Source organism: Amia ocellicauda, chromosome 14 (assembly GCF_036373705.1).
Source record: "Amia ocellicauda isolate fAmiCal2 chromosome 14, fAmiCal2.hap1, whole genome shotgun sequence".
NCBI classification, from domain to species: domain Eukaryota; kingdom Metazoa; phylum Chordata; class Actinopteri; order Amiiformes; family Amiidae; genus Amia; species Amia ocellicauda.
The window spans coordinates 26,157,920-26,170,226 of NC_089863.1; the positions used below are offsets into that span (position 1 = coordinate 26,157,920).

The 12,307-nt window shown below is 45.8% G+C and overlaps 1 protein-coding gene across 1 annotated transcript in view; it reads right to left on the reverse strand.

The window, feature by feature from the left end:
* Positions 1–873: 873 nt before the first annotated feature.
* Positions 874–12,307, reverse strand: part of bnipl (BCL2 interacting protein like) — a 20,204-nt gene continuing 8,770 nt past the window's right edge. Inside the window, exons 2-10 of the mRNA XM_066721402.1 lie at positions 12,272–12,307; positions 10,563–10,633; positions 9,992–10,228; positions 8,637–8,870; positions 7,942–8,044; positions 7,051–7,182; positions 4,471–4,557; positions 3,920–4,018; positions 874–3,033 (exon numbers count right to left, since the gene is read on the reverse strand). The exon at positions 12,272–12,307 is cut by the window's right edge and continues 45 nt beyond it. Of these exons, the coding sequence (XP_066577499.1) occupies positions 2,991–3,033; positions 3,920–4,018; positions 4,471–4,557; positions 7,051–7,182; positions 7,942–8,044; positions 8,637–8,870; positions 9,992–10,228; positions 10,563–10,633; positions 12,272–12,307 (1,042 nt within the window). The 3' untranslated portion in view covers positions 874–2,990. The remainder of the gene's footprint in view (positions 3,034–3,919; positions 4,019–4,470; positions 4,558–7,050; positions 7,183–7,941; positions 8,045–8,636; positions 8,871–9,991; positions 10,229–10,562; positions 10,634–12,271) is intronic.

Below are 12,307 nucleotides of genomic sequence, written 5' to 3' on the forward strand. Positions count from 1 at the left end.
GGTAATAAGGTGTTCGGACTTGTTCAGGATATGGGACTCATTTTTGTATGCAGAAAAGGGTTAATTTCACACACATAGTGAGGGCTAACACTTGGGATCAACAGTCCCTTCTTGGGGTCAAACGCACAAGAATATAAATCTCTTGTGTGCATCTTCTGTGTGAAAAGACACACACGAGAGATTTATCTATAACAAAATGCTGTTTGTCGTTTCCGGCAGTGCTTCTTAAATTGGCCGTTCGAATGATGCAGTTAGTCTTTTTCATATTTGTTTATTTGTTTGGCTTGGTGCCCCACTGCTTGCGGTGGCGGTGGGGGGTGGGCTGCATTGCAGTGACAGCTCTAGTGACAGCCAGGGAGAGAGGAAAACCACAGGGCCCCACAACGCTATGCTGTCAGCACCTCACTGTGGGGGCCAGAACCATAATCGCAAGTCACTCTATATGTAAATCGACTTGTTTGTACTTATCAGTTGTAGCGCTGTCGTTTGTGATGTTGCCTGGCCTGTAAACTGTTTTTAAAAACATGCAAATGAGTGTTACATAATAGTTCGGTATATCAAGGGGGTTCCCCGACACCAATGTACGTTTACCCAAGAACAAAAATCGTAATCACTTAATAACCTGTCAAAAATTTGCATGTAAACATGAACAAACACAAACCAGTAGCCCTAAAATTGCTGCAGGGTTATAATATTGCACACAAACTGCCTTTCACAAAATATGGAGGAAACCTGATAGGATGTGTTGTGATTGTGTGGCATTGTGACATCACATTACCTCGAGAAATGCTATCGGAGATCCTGCCAACTTTTATTTATTTTTTCTATCCCCGTTGGCACAGGTTGAATGTGGGACACAAGAACAGACTCCAGTGGAAATATAATAACCTCTTGTTTTATTTACATGAGAAAAAGAAATGTCATAATACATGTCAAACATACCAACAGAAAACAAAATCGTATTAAAAAAAAAAGTAACAGTTTGAGTTTGCGTTAAATAAAACACCTTTTGTAGTGATGTGACGTTGTTTCGGTGTATTTGGCCTCGAAGAAGCATAAGACTTCATTCTGACAGCCTTGAAACTACTAACGGTCTGAATCGGAGGAATCTCTGACCAGACCGCAAGAATTTGTCAGATTAAATGCACTTCGTGGTCGTACTAAAGATACGTACAGCTACGAAAATGTCAGGCACGTACATACGGTAAAAACAACCTCGCTTTGTGAGTAAGCATGCATTTAAAAGACCTGCTAGATGCACCGTAATAAACGCTGATGCTTCAGAGATCATTTGAACATATTAAAAGAGGGATCTTAAAAATAACAGTGGAAACCTCAAGGACTACAATCCAGCGAGAATCCAAATTAACATGAGAATTCGCAGCAAGTCACGAAACGCCCAGTACGGTGTGGTTTAATCTCCACCAAGGGTGCAATCGCTATAACCACCCCAGGTACAAAATCTAGTCCCGTTCTGTGACACCCAATCGGAAAAATACATGAATCAAAGGCAAGGCACCAACTAACCGCTTGGGAGAAATACACCATACACAGAAACTCGGTTAGTGGTAATGCTGTGTATTCCACTCAACGTAAATTGGCTTTTGCAAAATAGGTGGTCCAAAAAGAGTATTTTGAGGGGTTTGATTGTTCTGAGGCACACGTGACAAAAAAGCAACAACAATATTAATAATAATAATAATAATGACGAGAACTTAAATTAGATTGGTTCAGGCCGATCTAGATGTTTTGACAGACCCCCTCAGCACGAGACATGAAAGTATACTGTTCACGCAGAAACTGGGATTTGTGTCCTCTTAAAAAATACAATAAATTCAATAGACACTTTCTCTTCCCCTCTCGTGTGGGGGATAAGAGCAGAGCTTTTTCCACAGGGGAGAAACCTGTTACCCAGAATGAACCTTCGAGTGTCAGCAGACTTCCTCCCACCGTTTCCTGTAAAGTCAAACAGGTCAACTGACTTCTGTACAATATGTTCTGTTTTGGTGCGCTCTCCCCCACTTCGCACAAAAATACATTTTAAAACGCCGATCTGGAAGTAAAGCGATTCACCTGCCTTGAAAAAGGGACCCCCCGAGATCACTCCAAGTTGTACCCGTTAAACCCTACGTTTTTCGCGGCATCCGCCCCTACTGTACAAGATAAATATTTGCTCTGGCTTTGTCTGCCACACAACACCTGGCATTTACAAAGAGGGACCCAAAAGTAAAAAGGACCAAGCAGGAAAATGATTACAGGCGAGTTTTTGAGTAAATAACGCCTTTTCTTTTTCGATTGTGTCAAAGATATTTTGGCGGATATAGTGACCTTGTTTTCACAGAGATTCACTTTCAATTAAATACTCTTTATACCATTGTGCCTCCAACCAAGGATGTTCTGGGATTTGGCATGTACGGTGGTCACACATGCATGTCCTGCCCCTCCCGTGGGATCAGACCTCCTCTCGCAGTCTGGAAGGGATGTAACCAAGAGGATCCCTGGGTTTGGACTGGGCTTGCCGGGCCGAGACAGTGAAGGTGAAGGGGTTTTGCAGCATCTATCCTCTCCACAGGGAGATCTTTAAAGTGACTTTAACTCAATCCTTAATGGCTGTCTTGCCTTGCCTTACCGAGATATATATATTTTAACTACTATTACTTTTTTTCATATAAACAGTTCTGAAAGAGTCACAGAATTCAACTGACTGATAAGATTGAACTCGTGTGCCCCCCCCCCACACACTGGAAATCCCACCACACTCTTTATAAGAGCAAGAAGGGTAACAGTCAAGCCTGGTACAGCTTAATAATGACTAATTCTCCAGCAGGAAACTCTGGTGGCACATAAGGATCTGCCCCCGGCCACGCCCCCCACTGTGTCACAGAAGCAGCTCTGATGTCACCAACTGATGTGGCCAACCCATACCCATCGTCTCTATGTACACCACTATATACACGGCAGTGTGGGCCCTTCCCGGCTCGCAGCGCCCCTCAATGCGAGACAGGCCTGGATTTGTGCATTTCCTCATCCATTCTGCAGAACAAGAACAAAGATACAGAAAACAAGATCAGCTGGAGTCATGGATTGCGACAGAATCCTCATTAAAAAAAGAAAACAAAATTTCCCTTTCCTGGTGCCGGAGAATTTGGGGATCTCAGTTTGAGCTCTTAAAAAGCACTGTAAATTGAGGTTATGGGTGGGGTGGGAGGTGATGAAAAAATCTGCCACCTTGGACTGAAGAGAAGCTAGATTCGGGGGCCAGGCCCAACTCCAGACTCTGTGGCAGGCAGGACAGATGTGGCAACAGCTGTTATCAATAATCCATCTGCGTTTTATTTTTAACCGTGTACAGGGAGTGGGGGAAGGTTGCGAGAGACTTTGAAAAGATGGCAGCGCACAGCGAGGCTAAGGATTACAAACGAGGAACCTGGCATCACCCTTGCGCCTTCGAAACAGGGTCTAGAGAGGGATACATGGGCTGCATTCAAACTACACACCGTGGGTTTAAAGTCTTCTACAATTCGATGGATTCAAATACCAAGAAAAACATCTGAAACGTCAGCCATCGGCAGCCCGAAAGGGAAGTGTAGGGGTCAGCCAGTGGATTGGCTCGATTGGGTTGGAACTGGGTTGGAACCAAAGCTAGCAGACACTGTGGTTCTCCAGGATTTTGGTTTGAGAGCTCAGCCTGTAAACAGGACCACATCAGACCATGTTACTAGTTACTAGTCTTGGAAGTGGGACACGGAAGGGTGGAACGCTCGTTAGTGGGAATGATCATGAGGGGACACCAAGGAGACTTTATGGCCAGAAACAAGGGCAGCTGAGCTTCCGCTCATACAGTGACTGACAGACTCGGATAGACCTGACTGGGCCGGACCAATCCCCCGGGGGACTGTGAATGAGGATGGGCACTCACTGTCGGATGCAGTCGGGGACCTGCACGTGCTCCATGGGGATGAATTCGCCCAGTTCCCTCAGGCTGTTCATGAACCGCAGCTTCCGGCTGAACTTGACGCTGCAGGAGAACAGGAGACCACCGAGGGGTGAAAACCTCGTTACTGTGACAGACTAGCACTAAAACACAACGGTGATAGTCCCCCCTACAAAATCATGTCTTTAAGCCAGCCAATCACAGAGCAGCATCTACAAACATTCCTACACTTATCTTATCATGCCGACAGAGAATTATCAGTGTTTGAAGATTCTTCAGGTGTCAACGGCGTTTGAGGACGCTTAAACTTGCCTTACAAATTAAGTTTTAGATTAAAATCCCACTTTAAAAAGTAAGCAATCTGCATGTACACAGAAGAGCTGACAAACAGGCGAGAGCACTGATACTAGAGAACTGTGTCACGAGAGTAGTGGTTGTGGTCTCATGTAACAGCTTCAGGGAAAGTCCAAATGTCTGTGAATTATATTTGAAACACGGGTGGAAAACAATATATCTCCAGCTTTGCCCCACCTTACCTGATAAATGGTTTAATGATGGTGATCAGGGCTTTGATGTACCAGGATGGATGCACAACAAGAAGGCCTTTCAGGTTTTTTCGTAACCTGGAGAAACAAACCGTGTTAAAAGCAAGCAGATACATAACGTAATGTGCCAGGCAGAGACCTACCAAGTTCAGAGAGGTGTGCCGTCACAGTAACGGGCTGTGTTTGTAGCACATATAGTTAGTTAGGGTTAGTTTGGCTCACACACCTGAAAGCAGAGTGACACACTGGTTGTCGGTTTCTAGAATGGGTTGGGTTGGGTTTGCGATGTGATCTATTATTTCCAAAGCGTTGTGAGATTTTGTAAGTGCATAAGTGAGTCAGTGCGGGTGGATTGCCACACTTAAGCTAGAGGACAAATGAAGGGCACTTGGAGAGAGAGAGAGAGTGGGGCAGATAGAGAGAGGCAGGAAGGGGGAGAGAGAGAGAGAGAGAGGGGCAGAGGGGCAGACAGAGAGAGGGCAGACAGATAGAGAGAGGGAGAGGGGGCAGAGAGAGGGAGATAGAGAGAGGTGTATATTTCCATTTGAAACTGTCTGACATCTGTCTTTTTTTTTGCTTTGGCAATAGCTAACACCGGTAATGTCAATAAAGCACTTTGAATTTGAATTTGAGAGAGGGGCAGTGTTAATAAAAATGTACCCCTTTATTGAAAAAGTGCTCAGGGCAAACAACCACCCCACAGAGCACCAACAGAGCCAAGCAAACACAGCTGTAAGAGACACACTGAGACAGACACCTCTCCCCACCCTCTCCTCCCACTGCAACACGACAAAATGTGTCCGTACAATTCAAACAATAAAAAAAGGACAGACAGAGAAGAGAGAATCGCTTTGAGGAGCTGAATCATTGTCATAAACCCGCAAGTGTGGGATCTGTGGGTGAGAATTACACAACCCAGCAATCCAGGCACAGACGCTGACTGGTTTTGCAAAAGGGCCACCAAATCACATGGGATCCCCGCAGTGGGGGCCGGTTCCAGCGGTGACTCAGGAGCACAGGGTGACTCGCTCACATGCACAAGGACTGCAGTGGGGTCTCCGCTGTGCAAACGGACCTGCTGGTTCCCTTGTGGTGCTGTATAATAAACACAAGCCCGAGGCGGCTGGGCCAAGAGTCGTGGCGTTCGGCAGAATCGCACGAGCTGCGCGGTGGCTGGCACTGCTGCCTCTCGGCTCCTGCATTTGATTCTGGACTGTCTGCCTGTGTGGAGGGTGCCCGTTTGCCCCTCTCTCTCTGCCCCTCTCCCTCTCCCTCTCTCTCTCCCTCTCTCTCTCTCTGCCTCTCCCTTCACCACAATAACTGACCATCACTAAACCGTGTCGTGCCACGCCCACTCTTTCAGCAGAGTTTTTGGTTTTTGTTCCATTACTTAACTGGACCCTTAATTGAAGTAATAATTTCTAAAATCAGAGCCTTTTAATGATTTTAAACAGTAGGGGTTTAAGTTAAGTAGAGAATTGTATAAAGAACTTATTAAAGAACCAACTATTTAATTACACAGTTTAAAAAGTCAAATCTAAACAGATTGCTACTCCAACTAAGAAAAACCAGCAGGGTAGGGGGCTCCTCCAGTACCAGGGCTGCTCTATACGGACTTCATGCCCACATTAGCAGTCCCGGTGATAGCAAAAAGTTTTTACAGCACATGTGGCTTATGAAAACACATTTGAGTCAGAGGTCACCGGGTTATCTGAAGAATGCTTTAAAAATAAAAAAAAGTACGTCTCCTTACTACCAAGAAACTTCTTCGCCAGCGTAAGAAACATTTTCGCATTCCTGTCATATTTCACGCTGGGGGCCGCAGTCACAGGGGGAGAGTGAGCGAGCGTTGGAAACTGTGCTGCGCTGGATTCCTTTCATTTACACGGCGATTCCCATCTCCAGATTTTAAATCAGGATTAGATAAGGGACCAAGGGCAGAGTGAGAGTGAAGGGAAGGGAAGGGAGGGGGATGAAGAAAAAAAAAAAATTAAGGGAAGCTAGTTGGATTGCAATGGAATGAGCGCCCTCTGCTGGACTGAGCAGGTCTGGAGGTTTGTGCCACGTTTTTTGGGTGCAGCTAAAATCAAAACTACAAGGGTGACCCTAAAACTGTCACAGATCCGATCTCAGCCAAACCGGAGATAGAGATTTGCAACAATCCCTGAAAATAGAAACGAGTGGCAGCCATCATTGAACCTATCTAGGAGGAGAGGGGCCTCAAGCAGCCCCATGGAAATACATTTCAATCAAAATTGCACGCATTTATGCAAGGAGAGCTTTGCCCTCAGCGTCTCCCGTGTCCCTGTCAAGTCCCCTGCTGCCACACACATGGATTTCTAACCGAATCGTCCCAGTTCCCTCCAGGCTGAATCCACGTTCGCCAAACAAAACAAAAACAAAGCAAAGACAGCCTTGACAAACAGGATCGTTTAAACGAACCACGCCCATTCTAAAAGGCAAACCAACCAGCACCAAAACATGGGTTTCTAATGAAGCATGTGAAAACTGTCAACAGTGCACGCACGCACTCTTAAACACTATTGACCCCCCGATGTCTATGGTACTCACCGCCGGTCTATAGTCAGGTAGCACTGCCTCAGCCATTTGATGCTGGGCATTTTATTCCGAGGGGACATCCCGTTCAGGTACACGATGATGTAGTTCTCCGAGACCATCAAATCCAACGTCCCGATGATGTACCTGCAGCAGAACAAACGAACAGGTCAACCAATGCTGTATGTCCCCCTTCTCCTCTCTCTCTCCGTGAGGCACTGGAAGCAAAACCCTGGCGTCCACCCCCCGTCAGGTATATAGAAACGGGGACACAGCACTCAAATGCCAATGTCAGCGGTGCCCAAACACGGTCCTGGGAGCCCCTATCCAGTACATTTTGGCAGTCACGCTCAATCGATTATTTTAAAACAGACTGGGCCCACGTGGAAGGAATTGATCAATTAAGCAATTAACTTGTTCAATTAAGGGAATTCTGAAAAGGGTCGTTCATTTTATACCAAATCTCTACAGAACTTCATCTGCACAATCACCTGCTTCGGTGCTCACATTGAAATGGTTCCAAGTGTTAAGAAATTGCTAATTAAAGGTGACCTATACAACACGGAGGATTGGGGGCCTATAACCTTAAGGATGTCTGCAGTAGTCCTCTTTAGCAACAAAAGGGGGTTGGAATCGGCGCAGAACAGTTTAAGATTAGGAGGAAGGGAAACAACAGTGACTTTCCTTCACCTTGCTTGAGTCAACACCACCTGGAAGACTAAGAATAAACCAAACCACACCTCTGCGTGGGCAGAGGATTATTCACCAGCCCACAGATTACCTTCGTTAAAGTAATAGCTCTGTGTCAATCAAAACCCCTGCTTGGGCCCTATTAGTACACAAGCCCAAGCAGGGGTTTTGACACAGGGAGGCCAGACTGAGGGATGGGCACGGAGCGGCGCCCACCTGAACAGGTTGTCCATGACGTATTCGTAGTCTTCGATGCTGTTCTCCGGGAGGTAGCAGGAGGAAAAGACGATGATGGCGTTCAGGCCGTCGTCGTAGTAGCCTGCAATGAACATCGGCCAACGATTAGGATCAATTAGGACCGTGGGACTTATAAAATCGCCCGCTCACAGCACAATAACGCATTTATGACTTTAGATTTCAAAATGCGTTACATTCATGATTCTGTTTTTTTTTTGTGGGGGGCTTACTGGTCTTACCCCAACTCCTAACATGTTAATAAGCTGTTGCACTCATTCTGTTTCTTGACAATAAGCATAACCTAGTGTTTTACATGGAAACAAACAAGAATTTTAATATGTTTCCTAGAAAATGCTAATTCTAAATTCTAATTAGGATTCTAATTCTGATTCTAGTATTTATAAATATCTTGTTTTGTGTTTATCAAGACAAAATGCCATTCCGGAATTGAATTGAATAATGTAGCCTAGGTCAGGTAACACAGCTGTCCAGTAAGATGTGGGGTCACGTGATCTCATCCAGCCAATCACAGCACATAATTGGCCCCAGCCATTTAATTTAGAGAGCATAACGGGAACGTGGGAAGAAAATACATAAAGTGGGAAAATGATGTCCTGGACAACATAAATCAAGCGGAAATCGAGGCCTCGGGTGGAGTGTGGCCGTTTCCTCACCCCCGTGGGACAGCACCCTCAGGTAGGGCTCCAGGACACTCATGTTGACGTGGTACTCCTGACCGGCAATGTGGAAGAGACGCCACTTCCGGCCTTGGCTATCCACCTCGTCCACGTCCAGGTGTCCCGTCTCGGCGTGCTCCATCACGGGGGTGCTGGCCCCCGCCCCACCCTCCGCCCCCATCGCCTTCGCTCCCCGCGCGCCTCGTTCCCGGCCCATCCGCGGCAGGTCGTCTGAGAGACGGAGAGAAAGAGATGAACAAGTGAGACAGACAGACAAGACGTCACAACAGGGATGTTCCTCCCTCCATCCTTACTTTTATTATAATTTGTTTTGAGGGGAGGTCAAAAAAGGTTCTTGTGCTCAGTACAGGTAAACCGTCTTGGATGTCCGCACAACAGTTAAAGGGTTAACTATACTATTACAGGGATTTCTACTCACTGTAAACATGAGTGTTTATTATGATTTTTTTAATTATGATTTGTACCTTTCTATAGGTGTGTTACTGTACATATGTTGCATGTTCATAGCTGGGGAGCACCAATGATACAGGTTAGCTCTCTCTAAATGATTAGATACCCAGAACACTTGGAAATATTGATTAACAACAATTGGCTCAATTAAGCAGTTTAACAATTTAAAATAACACTTTGGTTCCCCAGGACCAGGGATTGGCTACCCTATGACTATGAAATGCCATTGTTTTCATTTCTCTGTTTTCTTTGTTCGTTTCTTTCCAGGATCTCCCCCAAATGATTGGATAAAATGTGATTGTTTTCCAAAAATATGCACAAATACACTTGAACACAACAACACCCCGGGAATGCATCTAGGCCTGGACTACATCCAGTAAAAACCTCACTGATTGGACAATCCATACTTCTTAACCTGTGGCGTTTGTTTTGTTTATTTATTATTTCGTATTTTTTTCTAAGTGGTAGACAATAAATGAAACTGTGATTGGGTCCATGTTTTGGGACTTGGCAGGTAGGTTAAAACAACCCTGGTCCTGGAGGAGACCCAACCCTGCTGTGTTTTTGTTCCAATCGAGCTCTCAATTACTTAATTGAACCCTTAATTTAAGTAACAAATCGGCTTAGATTTGAAATTGTGTAACTGATAAAAAGTTGCTTCCCTTACAAAATATTCCTTTTTACCAATTTTATACTTGACTTAAATACCCTACTGTTTAAAGTAATTAAAAGGCTCGAATTTAGGATATTAATAGTTAAGCTCGGGGTTCAATTAAGTAATTGAGAGCTCGGTTGGATTCTCTTGGATTCTCCACTGGGAAACCAGTGGTCTAGATCCTTAAACCCTTTATCTCCACAAAAGGTGGGCCGCTGTCCCTCACCCTCCCACTCCAGGTCATGCGTGCTCTCGGGGAACGTCCAGGACTCGCTGTCCGAGGGCGTGTCCAGGTCTTCCAGGTTGATGTCGAAATCGTCGTCCGGAGACGGGGAGAGGGCGGCCGCGCCGAAGTCGTCCGACATCACCGAGCTGGTGCGGTCCAGCGTCAGGCTGAGGGTGGGCGCCACCAGCCTCTTCTTCCGCTGCCGGTCCCCCGACAGGGCCAGGCTGCTGGGCGGTGCTGAGGGACCACAATGCAACGGGAGCGAGATCAAACACCAAATAATGTACCAGAGGGGTCTCTCTCTCTCTCTGTCTCTCTCTGTGTCTGTCTGTCTGTGTGTCTTGTGCATCTCTCTCTCTCGTTATCTTTGACATTGCTTTTTCTTTTTTGTAACATTAAAAAACAGAAAGTCTTCAGTAACAGTGTAGGATTAAAAAGTCTCTTCTAATATTCTCTTCAGAGCTCTGAATCAGCTTCAGTGAGTGCCTTGTGACCACTCAGTCCGGCCTGCCACTTGGGGCCTGCAACACTCCTGTGTGGCAGCAGCCTGGGGGACGGGTAGACATTGTACCTGGCCTGCCCTGTGCTTCAGAGGGGCTCTCCGGTTCATCGCCTGGGCTCTGCGCGTCTTCTGGAAGGGGCCTGTCAGGAACAGTTTGAGTGAGACGCGTTTCTTCTGGACTGTGTGCTCAGCACCAATTGATCTGAAGCTCCTACTTATTGTACTGTAGGTTCTCCAAATCTCTCTCCATCTCTCTCTTTACACCTCTCTTCGTCTCTCTCTCTCTCCACCTATCTTTCCATCTCTCTCTTGGAAATCTCACCCTCCATCTCTCTTTCCACCTCTCTCAGTCCCTCCATCTCTCAGTCTCTCTCTTTCCACCTCTCGGGCTCTACCTTTTTTTCCTCTCTCTCTCTCTCTCTCTCTCTCTCTCCATCTATCTCTCTTTCCACCTCTCAGTCTCTCATCTATCTCTCTTTCCACCTCTCTCTCCCTTTCCACCTGTCTCCATCTCTCTTTCCACCTCTCTCTCGCTTTCCACCTCTCTCTCGCTTTCCACCTCTCTCTCGCTTTCCACCTCTCTCTCGCTTTCCACCTCTCCATCTCTCTCTTTCCACCTCCCTCTCTCTCTCTCCCTGAGACCTTAACCGAACCAAACCCTGTAAAGTATGCAATGAAATTAAAAAAAACGCTCAAATGTTTTACACTGAAAGTGCGTGCACCATTCGCCAATATTTATGACGAAAAACCCGCTGATTTTTTTCGGGGTCCGAGAAAAACGTGCCCGTGTTTAAATGTGGGTCTCGCCCGGTCAAAGGGCGTCACTCGAATCTGAAGGACCTGAACACACTGACGTCAATGCGGTACTTTAGGGACAAGCTGCTCGATTTCACACTCTCTCATACTGAACTCTGCTCCCTCTGGTATTATTAACACTTGTGTTGGTTTACTGTAACCTCCCTCTACCCAACCCACCCCTTGAGCACACACTGGGACTGCGCTGTGTTAAGGGCTCAACTCGTAGCTCAGTGGGGCTGGAGCACTGCGTTCAGCATTTACTGCACCTGGTGATGCTTTGAAAAGCTTTCTTGTGAAGAGTGCAAGTCCCCGGGTCTGCTAATGAATGTCAATAAAGAAAGGAGAAAGTGAGAAAAGAAAAAAAGAAAAAGAGAAGAAAGAGAGGTGGAAATAGCAGGAAAAAAGAGAAAAGAAAACTAAAAAGATGAATGAAAAAGAAAGATGGATAAATAATGTGGAAATTTGGGGGGCTCGGACTACTTATCCCCTTCACCCTGGGTGAGGGCATCTGGAACGACATTATGAGATAGAGAATGAATGAAAGAAAAAGAAAGTATGAGAGAGGAACAAGAAAAAGAAAGAGGAAAGAGAAAATAACAGAAGGAAAAAGAAAAGAAAAAGTAGATACACAGATTAATTAAAGCGGGCGGCTTGGACTGCTCACCCCCTTCACCCTGTGTGAGGACTTCTAGAAAGACGTCAAGAGAGACGGAAAAAGAAAGAAAGATGGAGAAAGCAAGAGAAAGAAAAATAGATCAATACATTCAGGTGGGCGGCTCGGACTACTCGTCCCCATCAGCCTGGGTGAAGACATCTAGAAAGAAAGAAAGAAAAAAAAAAAAAAGAATGAGAAGAGAAAGAAGGAAAAAGAAAATAGAGGATGTCTAGAACAAAAGAAGAGAAAAAGAAAATACATACATAAATAGATGAATAAATAAATCAATTAATAAATAACTCAGACAAGGATGCCGGACACTGACCCGGGGAACTCCTCGTCCTGCCACTCCTCCCTCAGC